This window comes from Phalacrocorax carbo, chromosome 1 (assembly GCF_963921805.1).
Source record: "Phalacrocorax carbo chromosome 1, bPhaCar2.1, whole genome shotgun sequence".
In the NCBI taxonomy this organism is placed as follows: Eukaryota; Metazoa; Chordata; class Aves; order Suliformes; family Phalacrocoracidae; genus Phalacrocorax; species Phalacrocorax carbo.
This window is the reverse complement of record NC_087513.1, coordinates 83,535,187-83,558,247: the sequence shown is the minus strand read 5'-3', so window position 1 is coordinate 83,558,247 and position 23,061 is coordinate 83,535,187. Positions and strand designations below refer to the sequence as shown.

At 44.2% G+C, this 23,061-nt stretch overlaps 2 protein-coding genes and 1 long non-coding RNA gene across 3 annotated transcripts; 2 read left to right on the top strand and 1 right to left on the bottom strand.

The window, feature by feature from the left end:
* The first annotated feature begins 337 nt into the window (after positions 1-337).
* Positions 338-4,222, top strand: LOC135315486 (uncharacterized). Its single transcript, XR_010374979.1, has 2 exons — positions 338-541; positions 704-4,222. It is a non-coding gene; the product is annotated as an uncharacterized LOC135315486 (long non-coding RNA).
* A 1,308-nt stretch (positions 4,223-5,530) lies between these two features.
* On the top strand, positions 5,531-6,089 carry LOC104049952 (olfactory receptor 2A12-like; the record flags this gene model as incomplete). The annotated part of the gene is given in 5 exon segments (XM_064440626.1): positions 5,531-5,667; positions 5,669-5,721; positions 5,724-5,846; positions 5,849-5,899; positions 5,902-6,089. Coding segments are annotated over 5 exon segments (552 nt in total), but the record flags the coding sequence as incomplete, so codon positions are not given.
* Positions 6,090-9,438: 3,349 nt separating this feature from the next.
* On the bottom strand, positions 9,439-9,948 carry LOC135310667 (histone H2A-beta, sperm-like). Its single transcript, XM_064439849.1, has one exon. It carries the CDS (start codon positions 9,946-9,948, stop codon positions 9,439-9,441), a length of 510 nt encoding a protein of 169 aa, XP_064295919.1.
* Between the last annotated feature and the right edge of the window lie 13,113 nt (positions 9,949-23,061).

Genomic DNA, 23,061 nt, shown 5'->3' with positions numbered 1-23,061 from the left:
GTGTTTTGTGTTTATACAGCTACACAAAGGTCTGTGAACTAGAGAGTAGCTGATGCAGGGGTATGGGCCACATGCTGAGTGCTGTGGTCTTGGTGGAAAGGAGGTCCGCTTTTCAAACACACAGCTCATTGATCTGGTGTTGGGTTTGCAATTCTTGTTCCTGTTTTAAAGTTTGATTAAAATAGCCAGTTTTATAAACCTGTTAGTGTTCCATACTTAACTGAAAGAGATCTGCTCTGGATGCTGTCTAATTCTGCTGATCTCGACACCTGTGGCACTGATGGGTTTGTTTTTTTCCACGTCTGGCATATTTGATTTTCTGCTTTGAAATGTGCAACACTAATCACCTGAGTTGTCTTTGTCACTGTCTTAAAGCACAAGCATCCAACAACGGAGGCTATTCCACTTTGCAGCTGCTTGTCCTCTGGGAGGATCCAGATTGAAGCCTGAACGATGCTCGCTGTCCAGAGCCTGCAGCCTGAGCTGCACTTGTGTTTATGTGGCAGACCTGTAGCTGTGAATATGTGATTCTTCAGCACAGGTAGGTGCTCCAGTATTCAGCTACTGGCTCTGAATGAGCCTGCAGAGGGTAAGATGTGGGTCCAGTAGGAGTTTTGTCATTTCAAGTGCCTTTAGTTCTTCTGAAAACACGCACTGTATGAAATTAGATTTTGAAAATGGCAATCTCCTTTTTTCTTTACAGGAGAGAGGTAGCATGGGCAACTGAGTCCCACCTTTCCCAGAAGTCTGTGGAAACTGTACTGCTGTAGGTAAACCACCTGCAGCAGGCTAGCAGCTGCACATCCTCACCTTAACTTCTTTCTTGGTGTAGCAGCAGTATTCCAGCTGCAAATTGTTCCCATTGGAACTGGGATTTGACTGTTGGGGGACACGGACAGAGTCTTTGAGTCTGAATAACTGCTGAGATCCAGGAAATGGAATAACAGGGTGTCTGTACTAGGCCCATACATGTGATAACCTCTTGTGCTAGTACATTTTGATCCTAGAGATATTACCTCCTCTCTGAGTGACCGATGGAACTGAGTCACAACATGTTTTGAAGTTGGGAGCTAAGATTTAAGAAAAAATGCCATTGCAACTGGCTTTTAGTTTTTTGAGCCTGACGGCCATAGGCTGCTCTTCTGAAGGCATTCTGGAGTCAAACTTGCCTCATTCAGGCAGGAATCAAAGTGTCAGACGCAGGCTGATATGTCTGCAGGGCTTGTTGGTCTGCCATGCTCATAAGCAACACCTATCCAGTACATCCTAACTTTTTGTACACTCAAACACCTTTCTGAAAAGAGCTAGTTGTAAGTAAAATCATCTATTCGTGCACGGAAGTGAAGGAGGGAGCAGAAATAGAGGCTCGAAACCTTTCTGTTTCCCTGGAGCTACTCTGTACCACAAGATTAATTGGAGGACGCACATTTTTTATGAAATTTCAGTGTAAGAAGTTTCAGATGTCCTCCTGGCCAGTAGCACAAACCGGCATCACTTTCTGAACAATGGCAAAATCTAACTGGATGAGGAAGGACGTGACAAGGTGGAAGAGATGAGGGACTATTTCTCTGTTACAACTAGAAACATCGGCCAAGAAACATCTTTTTCCTTTGCTCATCCTTCAGGATGAAAAGATTATTCTGAAGACAGGGACTGCCTGTTTTTATCCCAGGGACAAGCCGCTGTCAGAACAATAATGGGACTTGCAGGAGCAGCATGTGCCAGGCACTCTTTGAGATCAGACTGACTGGAGTTGTTTCCTTGGTGCTAAGGGAATGGAAAAGTTCATTAATACTGACTTTGGTCTATTGTTATTGACCATCTCCCTCCCTTCCACCCAAGCTCTGAGTATTCTTCCTATTTGAAAATATGACCATTCATTTAAAGAGAAAAATAAGCCTATGTATGGCAATAAACTAGTGACTTTTCAGTTCTAAGATTCTGGCAGACTATTAACAAGGAAATTTGTAAGTTACAGGGATTTCTTTGAAATTGGAGTTGGGCTTCTCAGTCATTTCAGTGTTGCAGAAGCTGCTGTCCTTGTTGTCTAGCTTTCTGAATGTAACTATGAAAATCTTGGCAGGGGACATGGATGTGCTGTTCTCAGGAAGTGTCGAGGCAGAGCTGGGCTTGCCCTGCCTGGATTGCTCCAGGCCTTTCTTGGCAGTGAAACACTGAGCGCTGCCAATGATGCAGGCTGGATTTGCAGTCTGAGCTGAACTGGAAGGAGTAAAGCTATCAGGCACACCTGGGAACTGCAAACAAATCAAATGGAGCCATCTTGTAGTATTACTGGGAGCTGAGTAATTTGGAAAGGTGACCAAGTTACCTTGCTCCTGAATTTTGGAGTCTGATTCTGGGCTTTGGTGCTGCTCTTTTCATTTTCAGCTGAACAAGAGAGACACATTACTGCAGGCTAGTTCAGCTAAAAAAGCCAAACATTTGCAAGTAGGAATGTGCAAATATGCGCATGCACGATAGTGGAATTAGCTGCACTCATGGTTTTAATAAAGCAAAATCAAAACCAGCAGAGGTTAGGTGCTAGCAGTTGTTTTCAGGGGTGGAAAAAGCTCATTTGAACTTGATTCCCTTTCTATTGCAAGTGTTCAAGTCTCAGTGTGTCTGTGAAAATATGCACATAGGCATGTGCTCTCTAATGATCTTTTCAGGTTTTTTAGTGGAGGCAATGAAAACCTCTAAAAGATTAATGAACTTTCTTATTTCAGTCCCCAGATACAGTGTGCTTTCTGGGATCTGCAATAGGGTTGTGCTGTTTACAATTCACTGTTTTTGGTAAGACTGTTCTGCATATACGCCAGGCACAGGGGTGCTCAGTACTGAAACAGAAGGCAAAGACTTACAGAGGGCAAGTACCTCTGGAAAGGAGAGAAACGATATTAGCCCAAAGGGAATGATGCTTTATTATTCCTTGAGAATTCTGACTAATTTTCTTGAAATCCTGGATTTATTCTTCCAAATGTGCATCCATCTTTGTTCAGGGGTTTGCTTTATAATATCACGTTGCTCTTTTGTGGCTGTTTGTTTCAGTTATGTTTGCCTAGCTAAAATGTTTGCTGTGCCCCAAACACAATTTTTACTCTTCTATCGCATTATGGTAGCCCTGAAGAATCAAAGTGACATGAAAGCTAGGGTAGGAAGTCACAGAGAATTTCTGCGAGCGCTGTGGCTCCTCCTGTGCCAGCATGTGTACTTGCGTATGTGGTTAGCCAGACAGAGCAGTCTGGGGTAGGATGAAATCTTGTAAGCTAGTTCTGGGTTGGATCAGTTCCTCAGTACAGCACCCAGTTTGCTTTGTAGCTTTGTAAATATTTGTGGTGGCAGACAAGGGGCAGCAGCAACTGCTTTTAGTGGCTTAAACTGGTCCCAGAATGGCAGCCTTAGGGTGCAAGTCTCCAGTGGAAACGTGGTTGTTGAGGCTAAGTACCTCTTTATATGTGTGACCGCTTTCCAACTCAGCAGGGAGATTTTTCCAACAGAGGTGACTTATTAGCACCTGTTTTGAAGAAGAAATCTGTTCAATGCAATAGCCCATTCCAGGTGACTTGATGTTTTGGTGGGATGGTATCATGATCCCCTTGCAGGATCTACTTTTTGCCCACTGAACTATAAGCCCCAATCGTCTGCACAGCTCTGTGTGGGAGGAAGGCCACAAGCAGTCTGAGACTATGTTTCCTCTCTGACAGAAGAAAATATAGAAAGTAACAATGAAATCCAAATGTTACCTGGTGTCCTTCCCTTTCTTCCCCCACAGCTGGAACAGACCAGGGAATTTATTCTCCTGCAGTTTGCAATAATTTGCAGTGCCTTTAAGGCTGGATCTTGCACTATTTCCACACAGAAGATGATTTCATGGTCAAGTAAACCTTTGCTTTTAGGAGATTCTTCCTGTTATTTACATTTGGTTTTCCTTGACTTCATACCTTTCTGAACTTTTGTGGTGCATGGGATTTTGGGCACTGAGGCATAGAGGTGTGAAGGAGAAAACAGGTAAAATGGAGTCAGTGTGGAAGCAGTAAGTTATTCTCTGTTCTCTTCTAGAGAGAATCCATTTTAATTTATAAACATGCAAAATTATGAGTAGCTTTTAAACTGAAAACCTCTGTAGTGGTGTAGGAGAAAATAGAAAAATCAAGGAAAACAGGATAAACTTACGGGGTAGAGGTTGTGCTTTAACTTTTTATGATTTGTTGCTAGTTTCCTAGATGTGAAAAAAAATATGCTATGTTGCCTGCAACGGTTTTTGTAGGAAGTCTCGATGCGAATCCTTCTGGAAGGAGAAGGTGATTTTTATTTTTGTTTTAACCAAAACTGATTTCACTCATGCTCCTCCTTGCCATGGATTTCATTACTCATTTTCTCCTATTCACAAGTGTTAAGACATTTGGTCATAGGGTCACTGTTTGATTGTAGGGCAGGGCTAAGGACAGGATACTTCAGAAGCTGACTTAAATTGTGCTATGAGAACACTGCAGCAGACTGAAGGAGGACAGAACACAACTGACTATGCTACTGATGGGACTCCTATTGCTTCTTTGTGTACACATGTATGTATATTCTACTGAGTGTCTTTCAACCTGAGTAGCCTGAGAGGGGACAGGATCAAGGTTGTTTGTGCTCTGTATTTGTGTGAGTGCTTTGTTTTCAGTCTGTGTAGATCTATGTGACAGTGCATGCATATACGCATGTATTTGTACATAAGCCCGTTGGAAAATGTGCTCAGCCTCACTACTTGGCTGAACATGGGGACAAAGAGATGCAGCAGTGTTATACTGGATTTGGCAACTTCTAACAGTAGGCTTTATCCTATGCTAATATCTCAGAAGCAAAATCTCTGTACACTGTTGGAGGCAGGGAAATTCTGGGAAGCAGAGAAGGCATAAAGGGGAAAGTGATGGAGGAGACTTTTAATAGAAAATAATCCCATATGAATGAAGGGCCAGTAAGTACAATGCCGTGTCCATTTCAGAAGAAAGCTGTGTTTACTTTCTTCCTGTAGGCAGTCAAAACAGTGTCCTTTCAGACTTATTACAAAGAAAACTTTGGCTTTAAAAACAAATTAATGTAGGGAGCTGAACAGAGTAGAGCAGCTCTTTGTTTCACCTGTTGTCTGAGAAAGTATGCAGAACTTTCTAATAAGGTTTCCCTAATCAGAAACAGGCAGCAGAACAAATCACATTTGTCCAGATGCTACAGGTAAGGTAACATTCTTTTCTCAATAATTATCTGCTGTACATCCCAGTGTGCCTCTCTGTTCAGCAATCTGAATTGAAGTTAGCTACAGAATAACAGGAGAAACAACTGCAGGATTCAGTATTAATGCATTTCACTAAGGCAAAGAGGACATAGCAACAGATTAGAAATGCTAGTTGGTTTAATGGTAGAACTGGAATTATTCTGTGAACTGTGCATTCATTTTAACATGGAGGAACATGCTGAGGAAGCTCTTTGGACAAAGCAGGACCATTTCCTTTGCTGGGTGTGGGACACGCATACATCTTGATTTAATCTTTGTGTGCTGCTGGCCGTGACGTCTTATGATTGCTATGTGGCAATCTGTCATCCCCTTCTCTACGCACTTATCACAAATTGGAGGGTGTGCCTCACCCTTGCCACAGTTTCATGGGCTTTTGGGTTCCTACTCGGTACACCACAAGCCTCTAGCTTCACACCTGCCTTTCTGTGGCCCCTGCAAGGCTGACCACTTGAAATCCTTGCTGTCTTAAAGCTGGCCTGCACTGACACTACTGCCAATAAAGTCCCAATCTTTGCAATTTTTGTGTGCTTCTTCCTCTTCCCTTTAGCCTTAATCCTGATTTTCTACGTGCACATCTAGCCGCCATTCTGCACATCTGCTCTGCGACAGGATGGCACAAAACCTTCGCCACCTGACTGTGGTGGGTCTGTTTTATGCAAAAGACATCTTCATGTCTATGGGGCCTGGGACTGGTAACTTGTCTGGGAGGGAGGAAGCTCTTTCCATTTTCTACAGTCTCATCAGCCCAAGTTTGAATGCCCTGATTTACAGTCTGAGGAAAAAGCAGGTGAAGGAAACCTTGCTGAACCTTTAGAGAAGGAAAAGATAATTTAATTTTGTTTAGTGCAGGATCTAGGCTTTCACCTGTCACCTGTCATTTTGCTCTTTCTTCTCCAGCTCTTTGGGTAGATCTCACTGAATTTTAAGTGGTTAAAATGTAACACAAGAGGTTATTCAAATGCATTTGTGTCTGTTTCTCTGTAGTCTAATGAACATCACAACACAAAATGACTCAGTATTATTCCTTTTATTAGAGATAAATATTCTTCCTCATATGCAGCCGTCCTAGGCAGGTAGCATGCTTCACCAGAAATATTGACCCAGCTGGGAAAAATAGTTTGTCTTCTCAATTCTAACTAGCAGTCAGAATAAACTACCATGTAGCAGGTTTTTTCCTGCCCATATCAGTTGATCTAATAAGATGCTGGTTTTCCTTACCATATTTGTATTTCCTATATCCTTAGGATGTTAGAGCTTCAACTTGATTGTCACAAAGAAAAAGAGAGGCAATATAATGCTAATGGACTTTTCTTCTCAGGAGGGTGATCGAACCTGTGAAGAGTTTTTCTTCTGCACACTTTTTGAGCCTGCCACCTCTCATGTAGGAAGTGAATATGATGGCCACTGCCATGCAGAAGCTAGCTTTGTGTAGTTTTGCCAGACTGCCACCCACAGCAGTTCCTCAGGCTGAGCTAGCTGAGGTATCTACACTTTGCAGTGTAGTTCTTGCATTGACACTGACTCAAGGTGTAGCCTTTTAGCACCTCCCCGTTTACCCACATTTCGAATGTTTTTCTTCCTGCAGTTCTATTTGCTGACAATTGTGCTTTGGAAAATCTTCCCTGGTCTCTGTGTTGACACATCTAAGCCATTGAGCCAACAGGGCCATTAGTCGAGGGCTTGCAAGCAGTGTTAAAAGCCTGGACCTTGGAAGTTTCAGAGGCAGTGCTTATTTTCCTCTCCTCCACTCGCGCCTTGCCCCATAGCTAGAAAAATACCTTGCAACTAAACAAGCGTATAATATGGTTCCTTTTCTAAATAAAAGCTCTAGTGCAGATATTTAACACACCTCAGTATAGGTCAAACTTAAGGACATGCTCTCCTGTACCTTTTTCTCATTCTTTCTCATTCTTGTGCCACACACCCCAACACCAGGAAAGGAGACAACCAAAACACTGGTTAACTTCAGTTTATTTTCAGATATCCAGGTCAGGGGTTATTTTTTTTTTTTACCTTTGATTGCCCTAATATACTGAAAAAAAAAATTAAATCTCCTAGTATTGCAGCAGGTGACACCGTTGCATTTGGAGCACTCATTACTAGTCAGGAATACCTGTCTATTTTACAAACTCCCCACAGTATCAGTAGTTACATTAGTATCTTTTACATCAGCAACAAGAAGTTAGTGGTGCCACTGAGATAATTTCCCAGGTGTCTTAGAGATGTGTTTATGTGCTACCTATTGTCCCTGAGGCTCTAAGATAATGGGGATGGATGTGACATTCCCCTGGTCTCCACTGGAAACCACTTCTGGAACATGTTAGTAGAAAAAAAGATTGAGTGTGTTTCAACTGTTCATTGAGCCAATGTGCTTCATGCCCTGAGTTCCTATAAAATCTGCAACGAGCTGGGTCCCCTGTTTGTAGCAATTTTGAGTGGAATGCATTTGCCTATAAAAAACAAACAACACACTTCCCTGTGGCAATTGCACCTTTTCTTTCTCTTCCCTTGGAGTTCCAGGGAAAACTAACTTCGACCTAGATGTATAGGATACATACTTAACATACAGAAGGCATTGCAGTGTGGAAATAAATAGGAAAAGTGGGGGGAAATGAACAACAGTCACTGTCAGAAAGTGGCTTTGCCTGCCTTCCCAGGGTCCTAGGTGGGGATACACCTCATGGGAAGGTCCCACAGGAGGGCTTGTCCCTTGCATGCTTCACCAGGAAGAAAGGTGGGCAGTCTGCTCAGGTTGGACCGGGAACCTGAGGGCTCTCTGAGAGCCATGGAAAGAAAGGTATGGAAGACACTAGCTGTCAGGTTCTGCTTGGGCAGGCAGATGTGGGAATTGGGGTGCTGGCTGTGATGAGCCCAAGTGCTTTCCTGCCCTCCCCACCCAGGAAGGGCAAATACAGCTGGACTGTGGGGCACTTGCTGCCTCTCCTGTATTCCCCTTGGAACAGCGCAAAAGGAACCTTCAGGGCCCTTTGGTCTCCCAGAAACATTCACCCTCACCATCCCTCACAGCCTGCACCCATCCTTTGGGGGGCAGATCCCTTCTTCCCCTCTCAGCTGCTCTCAGACCAAGTGCAAACCTGAGCTGGAGCCAGGTGCTGCCCGTCAGGGTCAGTTGCCATCCAGGCAGGTTCCTGCCCTGCTCCTGCTCAGCAGGGACTGTGCTATAGCTTCGCTTTGCAGAGCTTCATCCCCATGTCCAGCTGCATGCCTTTGTCAAGCCAGGAGACACTAGTCCAACACACAGCACAAAGGGACCCATAGCCTGGCTACCACAATGATGAGCCTGCTCACAGGAAGAGACTGCTCAGTCCTTGGAGCACACCCAGCACTGGGGTCCATGCAGCCTTTTTTTCCTCTGGAATGACTGAGATGGCACAAAGACATCTCAGCCACATCTGGGAGCTGCTCTGGGGAGAAACTCCTGCAGGAAGCCTAACCCCAGTGGCCTTTTTACAGACCCCATGAGCAAATGGCCAGTCCCACCTCAGCAAGCCCCCAGTCAGAAAGAGAGGAGGACACAGAGGACAGGGCAACACTGAGGAGGAGAAATGTCTTGGCCTTGGACCAACAATTCCCCTGCATCATCAGGACCACCTCCTGGCTCTCCCCTGAGGGAACAATAGATGTGCTGAAGAGCCCATGCTTGGGACAATCCTGTCACATGGGCAAGAAGCTGAGGGAGGACCTGCTCCTCTGTGGTCACTGTCAGGTGACCCTACAACCACACTTTCTGCCCCGCATGCTCAATCTCTCTCTCTGTGGGCATGCTTGGGCTCCTGCGTGGGAACCCTTCTCCCTTGGACAGGGAACGCATGGCTGTGAGAAGGCCTTGGCAGCTGGCAAAATACCAAGATGCAGCCAGGGATCCTGAGCAATCCCTCCACAGACTCTTCCCTGCCAGGGCAGTGCCGGGTGTCACTCTTTAAATTAAATGCACCACAGATGAGGTGCTCTCTCCCACTGGGCAAGAGGCAGCTGATCTTCACATTTTACTGCCTAAAACCTGCAAGGCATGCCCTGGGCACTGCGTGACATTGCAAAGGTTTTTATTGTATGCTGAGACCATAGAGCTGGATTTGACAAGAGCCTTGCAAACATGACGTCCCTTGCCTTGCCAGTGTGGGGCAAAAGCTTCTACGTTCTTCTCACTTAATAGCAGCAGTGCCACAGGCAGGTGCAGCCCTTTGTGTGGGGCATCTCTTCTTACTTGTGGTTGTCACCTTCTTGTTGGATGGTGAGGCCACGGGCTGCCTTTGTGGGACAGCCCTGCCACGCCGCCTGGGCGCACCACCTCGCAGGAGCTGCTTGAGCACAGAGCTCTTTTGCATAGCCATCTGCAAGTGCGATGGAGAAATGCGCTGCTGCTTGCTCTTCTTGGAAATCTTGCCAGCCACATCCATGGTCTTTTGTGTCACCCACTGCAGCACTGCAGCCAGGTAGACGGGGGCCTTGGCTCCAAAGCGCTCAGCAAAGTGGCCTCTGCGCAGCTGCCTGTCTACACGGCTCACAGGAAAGAGCAGCCCAGCCCGGGAGGACCGGGAGGAGCGGCTCTTTTTGGCCTTTATTTCACTGATGTTGGTGGGGCCCCCAGAACATGTTGCTTCAGGCTCCCTCTCACACTCAGGCATTGTGCAGACCTCCTCTGCTCCAGACATGCTGCTTGCAGCCTGCTCCCGCAGGTATCTCCGCACTGTCTCTTCCCACACCCTGCCTGTCTTGCCTGCCTGTCCTTGCTTTCCTTGCTGGCCCTCACTGGTGGCTCCTGTCCCTGGGCTTGGTTGGCTGTGCTTGTCCTTGCCAGCCTGGCCAAGGCCTGTGTGTGGCAGGTCGGCCAGGACCAACCCCGCTTTGGCTGAGCCCCTCAGAGGAAGATCTCAGGCTCAAATCCTTTCCTGCTCAGGCTTGGGCCCTTTTGTCACCTGGACAGCAGGAGCAAGGGCTCTTCTGGGGTAGTGAGGGCCAATAGGAAAGGACCTCCTCTGTGACCTCACCTCCCCACTTGTGACATCATCCCTGCTGGCTCCGCCCTTTGTGGGTGAGCTCAGGGAGCAGCTCTGCTCCCCAGCTCCGCTCCTGTTTTCCATGGCAGAGGCTTTCCCAACATTTGGCACAGGGGAAGTCACTACAAAGCTGAGCACTCTCCTCTCCTTTGCGTTCTCCTCGCTGGCCCTACCCTGTGACAGTTTTCTCTTCAGCCCTTACCTCTCCCCTCCAACGCTCCAATATCAGCCTTGGTTTTGTTCTTATTCCCTTTGATTTTCATGTAAGCTTCCTCATTTTCATCTTTGTAGGTAGACCTTCATGTCACAAGGTTCCTAGGTACATGGCTCAAACTCCTCTGAGGTCTTTGTTGGGCAGCAAGTAAGGACATTGGGCAGAAAGTGGCAGCAGGTGAACACTGAGACTATCCAGGGTCCCTCCATTTCCCTTAGGAGATTCCTCGTTGTTCTGCTCTCCTAGGAAAGTAAACTTAAATGGTGTCTAATGCTATAGGCAGTTATAAGCAGGACACAGAAAAAGAAAATGCTTATCTTAAAACAATTTCTATTTCATCTTTCATACACTCTTTCTCTTATCTGAATAAGAACTTTGCTAACTAGGTATGGAGAGAAGAGAAGCAAAAACCTTTTCCTAAGTACTTTTCTCATCTTGTTGTTGTTCCTGTGCACCTTGAATGTGTCTTCATGATATATTTGAGGCCCAAATGCAGATCTATCTTGGATGAAGACACTTTTCTTTCTGTTTACTTATACTGTAATTACTCCCTTGTTAAACTCTGTAAATTATAACCTGAACAAAGAAGAACATGCAGCTGGCCCTTAGGAAGAACCCTGGTAGGAAATAGTCTACTGAGACCACATTCAGGGCTCAGTTAGAAAGCCTGTTTAACTCCTCAAGAACTCCTCAGCCAATCCAGCATCTGACAGCATCATGGAAAGAAAAGGCTGTGGATTCGACTGCATCATGGGAGAACCTTGCCTATTCAGTGTGTTCTGTGAATTAAGTGCTCCTCAGGAATCACTTTCATGCAAGAAAACCTTCAGTGAACAGAGGCTGGTAGAAACATGACTTCAGAAATCCATGCAGGACAGCAGCATTTGTAACTCTTTCTCCGAGGCTTCTGCTTGAACACAGTTTTCTTTCCACTGGCCCGTTTTTGTCCCATCTACAATATAGTCTTTCTAGGATGTCCACCTCCTTATGGTTGTTTTTAGGAAGTGATTAGAAGGATGCTGATACCATCATGCCTGCAACAGGCATCAGTATGGTGATACCAGTATGCTTGATCTGTCTATCCCAGATATTACTCTGTTAAGCACTGAAAGCAACCTGCTTTCTCCAAATGTTCTTGACTGAAGAAGTTGTTTTGACATGTGTTCTGAAGTCAGAACAACATGTTTGCTTTATGGTACTGATTAAGTGTGGTAATCAAGGGTAAGGATGCCCAGCAGGTACTCTTGGACAGCCCAGATCATGATTTGCATACTTCATCATCCCATTCCTTTTCCCTCATTCTCCACTGCAATCTCCTCCCATATAAACAACCTGCCCCCTTTTTCTCACTGATCCCAGTTTTACTACATCTGTTACCTGATTTGAGGTTTATGATACTGTTATCTAGGCCATTTTGACCATATATGGTATTACTCATATAACCTAACTATGGCTGGCCTTGCAAAATTCTTGCCACCGATACCTCCCTCCAATTATCTGTGAAGTGCAATGATTTCTCACATAAACTCAGCCCTAACCACCTGAGAAATCCATCCATTCTTCATGGTGCTGTCTGTTACTTTTGTCAACCTCTCACACTGTTACTTGCCACATCGGGCAATTTCTCATACCAAGGCCTGTAGTTTCCTATGCTTGGATGGTTAGTTTAACCTCAGGGCAGGACACAGTCACCAGCCCACAAGTGCCTGCAGCCCTAGCAGTTGACATGGGTGTATTTCAAACACAAGCACAAACACAGCTCCAAAGACCCACTCAGAAGAGGCAGCACAGCTCCTTGGCTAAGAGTTCACCATGTCTGCAACCTGAGAAGGCAGCAGAAGGAAGGGTTTCTTAGCCTCCTCCCAAACCAATGTCACAGAACTCTTCCTGATTTCTTCCTGAAAACTGGATTTCCCTGTTTCTCCATTGCACAAATTCTGCTGGTTTTGGTGTTCTCCTTCATGTACTTGTCTGCTCTCACTGGCAATATCTGTATAGTGGTGATAATAAGGGTTGATTGTTCTCTTCATTCCTCTGCGTACTTCCTATCTACTCCCTCCTTCTCAGAGACATAGTATACCTTTGTCATTGTCCTCAGTATGCTAGTAAACTTGGTAAGAAAGCAAAAGGTCCTTTCCTATGGAGGAATGGGGAACATGTTCTCCATGGGGAACATGCTATCCAGATATGGTTTTTTTTCCTTGGCTTTTGATGCACCATTTGCATGCTCCTAGCACCAGTGAGATATGATCATTACGCCTCAGCCTGTAGACCTTTGTAATTACCATGTCATCATAAGCCACAGGTTCTGCCTTCTGCTGGCAACTTTTTCAGCATGGACTGTATTTCTGTTCTCAGTAAGAGACATGCATTAATTATCTTTCTGCAAGTAGAGTAAAACTAATCATTTTCTCCATGATTTGGCACTACTTCTTAAGCTTGTGTGTGCCAGGAACCATCTAGATGAAATGGTCGTTTTTATCTTTTTTTAATTTTTTTTAATTGCATTTTGCTCCTTCTGCTTGATTCTGCTCTCTTCCCTTCTAATTCTCAATACCATCCTAAAGATCCCTTCCACTCAGAGGAGCTGGAAAGCCTTCTCCATTTGCGTATCCCAGTTTACTCTGGTTATTATGCACCTTGGTGTGCATCCATCATCTACTTGCAGCTCAAATCCAGGGTGCCTCCCTAATGAGGATGTTCTGATTTCTGTTACCTACACAGTGGTAATTCCCCTGCTGAAACCATTGCTGTACAGCCTGTGGAGCAAAGATGTGGAAGTAGCTCTCAGAAAAAGCTTTCTTGTGAAAAACAAATCTTTGAGGTCCCTGAAATTTATTAGGGAGTGAAATAAAAAAGAATGTACAGATGGAAAACCTGTATTTCAGCTAGCTGAGAGGTGTGGTAAAGTCTTTTTCTCAATCAAAAGGCTTGAGACAAACAATGGAAGAAGCTGCATGGGGATGGCAGAGAAACAGTGTAGTGGAAATGGGCAGCACAGACCCACAGTAGTCTTCACAGTGTGGGTCAGAAATAGCAGTGGGCAGCTTTCCATCTGGGGAGTATCTGGGGAGGGGAAGTGTCAGCTCCGGCTTCCGCACTGCCGGAGACACAGCAAACAGGTAAAGCAGAGCTGTTTAGACATGTTTAGAGGCTAATTAATATCTCACAGATAGGCATCCTTCATGACTGATGCACAGTGCAGCCAGCTAGGTGTTGTACTACTCCTATGTCCCCTAGGTTGAAATATAAAGACAAGGCCTCCTAGAAATGGTTAATTTGTGTGAATAAAGGCTCATCTGCACAAACATAAAGGAACAGAATTAAGCAGAAGGAACAAGGGCAGGCGAGGAAACCCCAGAAACCTGAGCACAGCCACTGGAGCACCCTGACCATGCTCCTCCCAGGGCTGCCACTGGGCAGTGACCAGCCCCATTGTGGGGGGGTGACTCACCCACCAGGTGAGTTAATGGGAGGGACTCACTTACAGACTGCCTAGGGGTATGGGACTCATTACGGGATCACGGGAAGAACATTTTGAGATTGTGTGAGACATTTTATAGGATATTTAGGGGAACAGCCAAAGGTGGAAAGGGAGGGATCCAGGTGCTTTAGGGAGGAACAACAGTGGGAAAAAGGACAACATGGAATAAAAGGGGCTGGTCACTTGTAAACAGGTTGCTGGTCAGTACACTTGTCTGGCCATGCCCTGCACCTGGTCACCACAGTCTCTCCTGACTTCTTATTAAACTCTTGCTCCTGACTGTTTTCCTGGGTGAGGGGCTCTCTATTCTGTGTGCACGTGTGTATGGAGGTCTGAGTGCCAGCCACTAGTGAGTGGCCCTTGGATCAAAAGGTGCCAAAAACTGGAGAGACTGGAGAGTATGCCTATTATGTGGGTGTGGGTGTGTCGATGTCAGTGTGTAGTCACTGGCAAATATCAAACTGGACTAGCCATCAAGTAGGAGAAGAGGTTTGCAGCCACGTATTGGAGTGGCTGTAAGTCTGAACTGGATACTGGAGAGGCCAGAGGATCTGAGAGTCAGATACTGGAGGGATCAAGAGGTCCAAGCCAGCACTGGGGAGACTGGTCAGCTACTGGGAAGGCCAGTAGGTCTGGAGCAGCTAATGGAGAGACCTGTTGTTTGTGTGTGTGTGAAACCAGGACACAAGGTGGTCCAGGAGCCAGTTACTGAACAGATTAAGCATCTAAGGCTGGTTACTAAAGGCATCCATAGGGTGTTTGTTCATGCATGTGTGTAGATCTGAGTACCATCAACTGGAGTGGGACTGCAGCAATGGGGTCTTGTCTGTCTAGGTACCAGAAACTGGGGAGACCAGGAGATCCCAGGGCCAGCTGCTGATTAGACTGGCTGTCTTAGATCAGCTACTGAAGGGTTCCATATTTTATATATATATATATACATAAAAATGTGTAAATTTTATAAATAGTAATATTTTACAAGCACACATGTGTATCTATATGTATTTCCACTAACATGCTTTCATCCTGATCAGCTGGAGAGGGGAATAGGATGAGACTATAGGTGCTGCTCACATTTATGTGAGTGCTGTTTTCTCTTTGTGGTAATTTGTGGCCATTTGTACATATCATATGTATCATATGTACATGTGCATGTGTTCCTATTGATAATTCATGCTCAGCCTCCCTACTGCCTGGACCTTGGAACATGGAGCTGCAGCAACCTAGCCTCTACTGGGCTGCCAGAGTCAGAAGCCCCAGTGTTGAAACCATGTGTGATTCTGACTTCAGCTGGTGCAAATTGTCAGGGAGGGGCAAGGGCCAGCTGCTCTGCAAGGGATAGGGTGCCAGGAACCGAAAGCAGTAAACAGCTGGCTGAGGCAACAGCCATGCAAGCAAGGGCTCAGTCCTGCAGTACCCAAGCAAGGTGAGCAGGGCAGGTCCAGACAGTAATGAGGTTCAGACACTGTCTAGTGATCATCAGGCAAGTCCACAGTGATAAGACAGGTCTGAGGTCAGGCCAGGAAGGCAGTTTATGCATCAGTGTCCTGGCTTTGATCAATGAGGCTCGTGCCCAGGCTGAGATGGTGCAAAAGGCTGCCATGTCAATGAGAAGCCATATCATCTCCCTTTATCTACATGAAAACAATGTGCTCAGCTGGCAAGACACTCTTGCCAAATGACAGAGTAGCAAAACGTGAGGTTTCTACGAAGAGTTTGGCAGAAAACAAGGGACTCTCAAGAGCATCTACCAGTAAGGCAGCTGAAGTGGGGATCTCCTCACAGCTCTGAAGTGGTGACTCCCTTCTCTCTTCTGTGCTCCTCAGGTCCCCCAACACTGTTTCTTACTACTTCTGTTTTGCTCAAGGAAAGCACAAGGTCTCAAATGTTTCTTGAGACCCTGCTTTGAGTTAACTCTTTCCAAGGTGCTCCCACTTGCATTCCCCTTATTGTAATACCTATATGGTAATGGCTGCCAGGGCCCGCAAACATGGACATAACATCAGAAAAACTAATTTTCTTTCAGATGTGGTCTTATATTCATTCCCCTTGGGACTATGTGAGGAGGTGCCTTTGCTCTTCCAGAAACATTCACCCTCACCATCCCTCACAGCCTGCACCCATCCTTTGGGGGGCAGATCCCTTCTTCCCCTCTCAGCTGCTCTCAGACCAAGTGCAAACCTGAGCTGGAGCCAGGTGCTGCCCGTCAGGGTCAGTTGCCATCCAGGCAGGTTCCTGCCCTGCTCCTGCTCAGCAGGGACTGTGCTATAGCTTCGCTTTGCAGAGCTTTATCCCCATGTCCAGCTGCATGCCTTTGTCAAGCCAGGAGACACTAGTCCAACACACGGCACAAAAGACTCCGTAACCTGGCCACAGAAATAAGATGTCATTGACTCATTTTAGCACTGTCTAGCCAGGGTCCAGGGAGGGCTGGCAAGCTTGACTGCCCAGACAGGAGGACATCCATCTTTGGTCTGGCAGGACGTTTCCTGACCACATGTCCCATCCTACCTTCCCTCCTCCTGCCTGTCCCACAAGGCCCAGGGAAGCTGCTTGCTATGGGTTGCAGCTGGGCTGCAACTTGGAGGAGCTTAAAGAGGCATTCCAGCTGGCAGAACAGGCTGCAAGAGTCCAAGAACAAAAGAGGTTTGCTTGTGCACTGGGGCTCAAGTATTCAAATGCCAAGATGCAGCCAGGGATCCTGAGCAATCCCTCCACAGACTCTTCCCTGCCAGGGCAGTGCCGGGTGTCACTCTTTAAATTAAATGCACCACAGATGAGGTGCTCTCTCCCACTGGGCAAGAGGCAGCTGATCTTCACATTTTACTGCCTAAAACCTGCAAGGCATGCCCTGGGCACTGCATGACATTGCAAAGGTTTTTATTGTACGCTGAGACCATAGAGCTGGATTTGACAAGAGCCTTGCAAACATGACGTCCCTTGCCTTGCCAGTGTGGGGCAAGAGTTTCTGCTTTCTTTGCACTTGAAGGTGACACTCCTATGTGCAATCCTCCTTATGGCTGATTGGTTAATATGCCTCTTCTTGAGAGGTGAGGCAACTGACCTCTTTCTTTGGTGTGCCCCTGCCTTGTCTACTAGGAGTTTCTTAAGTTCAGAGTATCTTTTGACAGTCTGGAGAATATGTCATGGAGAAATGTGCTGTTTTGCCTTGCTCTGAAATTTCCTTGTCCATGTCTACAGTCTCATATGTCAAGTACTGAAGCACAGGAGCCAGATACACAGGGGCTCCAGCCCCAACACATGCTGCCTGTTTCCCTTTGCAGAGCTGCCTGTCTTTGTGGCTCCCAGAGATGGCCAGTCCAACCCTGGAGAAGCAGCTCATTTTGCTCATCACTTCTTTCTCTTCTAAAAGGCCTGTAAAGGCAGTTTCATGTCCTGTCTCTTCCTCAGGCATTTTGCAAGAAAGTGCTCTGTAATCATACATTCTTTAGCTTGTATTGATATTTCTTTCTGCTTTTTGTCTTTCCTGACTTTCTTTTCTGGCATGACTGATGTCCTTAAATTTTTTTTTTCTTTTTAGAAGGTAGCTCAGTTCTCTCTATCTGGCATTCTTACCTACCTGTGAATCACTTTCTTCACAAACTTTCTGTTCCAGCATTGTAAAATAGATGTTAGCAACTCTTTGGCACTGGAGACTTCTTTTGTAATTAAGTCTGTCTTTAAATAAGGGAATAAATATCCCTTTTGACTGGGTAGGTGGGAACTAATGGATAGCTGTAGACTTTGTTACTCAAGCACAGGAGGCAGCTCATCCTTCTGTTGTGTCACTTGCATTGATACACCCTCTGCTGTGTATTTCTCTTATTCACATGGTTCAGGGAAGTAAAAGTTTGTCTCTTATAGGTTTACTAAGAATGCCACCTAGTAACCTACAGTATTCTTGCATAATACAATTTTTAATTTAAAGAGTGGTGAAGAATAAAGCAAGAGACACAAATTCAATAGATGGCTGTAAGTGGCCTTTTGTGGGAGTTTTTAGAAATGGATCCTAGAGGTACTGGTGGTTGTTGATGGAGAAAAAGCTACCAGAAAATGAGACAAGGAGAAGGAGAGTATGTGCTGAGAGGTACTATGCAAAAACTTCCCAAGGCCTGATAAACTCTGGAGCCCAGGAGTTCTGATGGAGCTGCAAGATCTGGTCAACCCAGAATGCCAAAAGCCTGCCAAATCTATACCATGAGCACACACCAGCACCTACAACACACACAGTAACCCAGATTGCTGCCAGGCAGTGGCTCATATTTCCAACAAAGGCTACAGGGTTGGGTATACATCTGATGAAACTCAGGGTTCTGTAAGAAACTTTCTGAATACCTGCCTAGAAGACACCAGTGAGTCAATATGCCCTTTTGCTGCTGAGCATCATGCTGTACTTGGCCTTGCTGCTGCTGCTCTGACTGTGTAGCTATGAACGACTGTGTGAACTGCACGAAGGGAGCAAAAGAATGTGTTTTGTGAATAGCCATCTGCTTCTAGTAAAAACTGCCTTGTTCTACCAATAATAACTGTTAATCAATAAAAGGTGTTCTAAATAATGTTGGCTGTGATCTTTGATCTTTGGCTGCACCAAATCCTTTTTTTTTTTCGCTTTATGAGGGAAAGGGGAATTTACAACAGAAAAACTCATTTCTCAATGAAGAGCTGTTAGGGGCTGCAGAAACTCATTGTTCCTCCAAGACATATAACATCCTGAACCAATTTCTTGACTTAAATGGCTCAGTGCTCAGACAACCAGAAATTTGCACTTTCCTGTTACTTTGAAACATGTGTCAAATACCACTTCTGTAATTATTTTGTTCTTTGAACTGAATAACATAGAAGAGGTTTCTAACAAAATACAACACACTATAAATACTTGTACACTAGAAGGTGTGGTAACTTGTTTGGAGAAACAAGAAGTCTTGAGAGGTCAAAGAGAAGCACAATTGCAGACTAAGAAGAAGCAGAAGAAAGAAAAAAAAAGGGGGGGGGGGCGGGGAGAGAAATAAACTACCATTATCTAATAGGGAAGAGGAGATGTACAAGAGGAAATATCATCTGAACTAGTAAATGAACAGGTTGATGATCAGAGCCAGAATCCCTCAAACTTTCCAACCATTTAGATGCAGGTTTGATCATTAGTGTTGGTTTCTCAGGCTCAGGCCTCATTAGAGCTGTGGCTTCAAGCTTTTAGAACCTTGGAAAGTCATAATGTTATTTGATAATTTGCAACAGGGATACTTTAGACTGCACCAGGGTCTGACGCTAGCTGAACTGCGTGCTTGAACTGAAGAGCAGCAGGAAGCATTTCTTGCTATTCAGCAGTGTTCAGAAATACAGGGCCAGCCTTAGCAGAAAGGACAGAAACTCTGTCTTTGTACCTTTGGCTCTTTTCCATGTGATATAATAAACAATAAATAATCATGGCTTTATGTACTCTAATAATGCCCATGTCGCAATGTGGTGCCCTTATGGGGAGTGGGAAGCAGAAAAGCTGAGGACGTCCTCTCCTGCTCCTCCAGGTCACTGCCTTTGTAGAAGATGTCAGATCACACAGATCTAAACAACTTGTTCCCCACTGGTGTTTAGCCCCTCTATCTACCAGAGGCCAACCATTTCCAGATGGTGTTCTGCCAAACTAAAGGAGACAAGATTTTCAGTCTTTCTTCTGTAAGAGAGGCCTCGCATTCCTGTCATCAGCACGGCCTTTTTCTGCACTCTAGGGGTTTTTTTGTCTTTTCTGAACAGAGATGCTTTAACCATGAGGGGATTCCAGATGAAGCAGAGCCTGAGCACCAGCTTGTCTCTGTTTCTGTTAGGAACACTTTTCCCAAAGTTTATCATGTTCACAGGATGCAAATGGTCCATATATATCCTGTGATCAGCTTTCACAGCCATTTCCAGCAAATTAACTTATTGTTCCAAGCAGCCTTCCAAGCTCATGGCCTTCTATTTTGTGTTATTCTTTTTTTTTTTTTTACTGTTGAGTTTTAGGAGAACTGCTTATGTATCATCAGCTAGTTATCTTATTCACTCTAGCTTGCCAGCCTGAATACGTTCCAGCAGGTCTGATACATTTATTTCACTTCCCTAGCTCTTCTGAAGACACATGTTGCCTCAGCTGTATTATATTACATGCTTAGATGAGCAGATGTGAAATTTAGGGATGCAGCTAATTCTGCTATAGGTTTTTAGGGTTTGAGGATTCTTTTGATTCCCTTGATTTGCTTGCTTTTGATTTTGTAGTAGTGAGTTTGTGGTTTAATTAAAAAAAAAAAGTGACTTACAATTGAATGGATTCTTCTTATGATATCTGACTTTGTGTGGGTTTTTGTCAGTACAATAGCAATTCATGAAAATTATGTATGACTACCAACCTGTATTTTGGGAAAGGCCTATTTTTCCAAAAGGGAAGATGAAAGTGTAAGATCAGCTTAATGTAGGGTTGAATCACAATGGATACTCCCATCTGAAAGCTATTACAGAATTTCACTTAACCTGTGTAAGAAATTTTTGTTCTAATTTACAGCTTTATAATATTCACAAACTAGGTTATAACCCTTGACTCCTAGGTACAAATTCTTCAGCACTCTTTTACAATGATCTTGCTTGCGTTTAACAAGAAAGGATAAACAATCGAAGATCATTTATTCTCTTGAAGTATGACAGAAACTATATCCAACTGTTTTTACAGATAACCCTTTTATTCACTATTCCAAACAGATCATATCCTTCTTGAAGTTTGTTGATCAGAACAATGAAGCAGAGTATTCTGAATGTGCTTTAGGTACCAGCACTTAAATTTCACTACCTCTGCTCTAGACACTTCTTCTGATGTAACTGGTATGAGATCTTAACAGGCACAGTATACTCCTAGTTTCTACTCCACCTCACAGGAAATATTATTTTACTCAGGTCCTCTTTTTGAGCTCTTTCTGATTCAGAGAGTTCTGGCTACCAATTCCCATACATGTGGCCTTGCCATTTGCATTATTGAATTTCATCCCATTTTGATTTTTCCATTCCTTAAGACTTTCAGGAGAATGAACTATAGCTGTATTTGCTCACAACAAATTAGAAACACTCTGTGTTTTATGTTCAGTCTAGAAATCTTTCTCCACTTTACCTTCAGCACTGCCAACTGGTGAACGATCTTCACAGCACATTTTGAGATGCAGCACAACAAATTATTTATCAACTAAAGAAACAGCAAGGGCTCTTTGTGTGAGTCCAGAAGTTTGTTGGAGTCGCTGCCTAGATCAAACAAAAGTCAAAATTCTCATGTTTATGCAAATTTTTTAATGCTTCAAGCAGTCAGAAATTTTCTCACTCTGTATAAGGGTCAGTTAAGGAGTGGAAAAGAGACAGCATTTGTCAGCTGACAAGTAGTCATAGCACAACAGGATAATTATACAGGTTTTCTGTTAGAGCCTTATCTTACTTTATTTTAGACCTTATGTATGGTTTCTTTTAAATGGTTATAATTTTTCATTGCCTGGAAAAAATAGTCATATATTAAATTATAATAGGCAATAAATAAATAAAAAGGATATTATTATACAGGTGCTTATTTTCCTTAATGCCGACATGAAAATGTTATACTTTTCAGAGGTGCTGCGTGCAGGCTTGCCTCCTTAAAGTCAATGAAGAGCCTCTGAAAGTACAAATCCTTTAACATGGTACCTAAGAGAAGATGTAGACTGGAACTTTTAAAAGCTCCAGAATTATTTTGATGCACAAAGCTGATGGATCATTTTAGGTATTTACAAACAAACATGTTTTACCAATGACAAACCAAACCAACCAACCACAACCGTTGTCCCCTTGCCCAAAAGAAAAAAAAGGAAAAGGGAAAAAGAAGCCAAAACACCCAAACAGGTCAGGTTAATTTTTAGTAGAGTTTGGTTTCTGGAAACCTTGGCAGGTTTTTGATACTTTGTATTAAATGTATTTTTCAAATGTTCCATCTACATAGCTGATCTAGTATTTCAACAACCTAAATTTCTTTTGTTAATTCAGACAAGTCATTTTGATTTCAGCATTGATATAAAGAATAATATTTGGTCCATTTTCTCAGTAAAGTGAAAAATGAAAGCCTAAGTCTCAGTTGTACACGTCTAGAAGTACAAAAAAGGATTAGTTAGCTCATTTTTAGAACACTTTACACTCCTAACATGGGGTAGAATAGTGTACCTAAGCCTCACGCTAATCACTCGGGTGGTGATATGTATGCATAATCTATTTCTATTTCATTCATCATTTTTGGTAAATTGCAAAAATTGCACCAGAAACTCCAGACATCACGGTTTTGTCATGCACATCTAAGATTTCGCAACTGTGGAAGCGTTAAAAAATGCCATGAAGAGGGGCCTAAAACTCCTTGTATAATCTATTCTCCTGCTCCTGTTTTCATTAGGGAGTGTGTCTGCCTTTCTACTCCAGGTAGAATCACTGACATTTTGGCATCAACTGAATATTTTGCTCTTGCTCTAGAAGGTCCTGTCTCATGGTCTCAGTTATGCCAGGGATTACAAAATTTGCCCTAGACAATTCTTTGGATAATAGCAATATTCCAGTGAAGCACTGCCTTACCAGGATAACAAAGAATTGCTGTACTCCAGAGAAATGCAGTGATTAATAAACTCACAGGAGGCACACCACAGCAACACGGGTGGCCAATTTCTCATGCAATGAAACATGTACTCTCTCCTTCACTAACCATGTCTCCCTGTAATTTCTTTTCCTCTGTAGGACTGTTTATTCACCACAGAGAAAGGCAGTTCCTACAGCTGTGTCCATCTCTGCAAGGGAGTTATAAGAAATGTATTCTCCTGAAACTCACTCTGCTGTGCAGTCTCGAAGTCTGAGCATTATTGTATGCTTTTCCTCCTGCTGTAGATCTGGAAAAGAAGCAAAGAATAAAGAAAATTATTCCAGAAATGGAAATAAAATATTAATGCCAGAAAACTGAGTGGAAGAAAATATCTTCTGAGATGTAGCCTTTGTCAAGTGGCCCTTCTAGTTTACTGACTTAGAGCTTCCAGACCAAATGATCACTTTGGGAAGTTGG

Bases quoted from the DNA above. Each gene is read 5' to 3' on its own strand.
- LOC135310667 (XM_064439849.1), bottom strand. From the start codon at position 9,948: ATGTCTGGAGCAGAGGAGGTCTGCACAATGCCTGAGTGTGAGAGGGAG.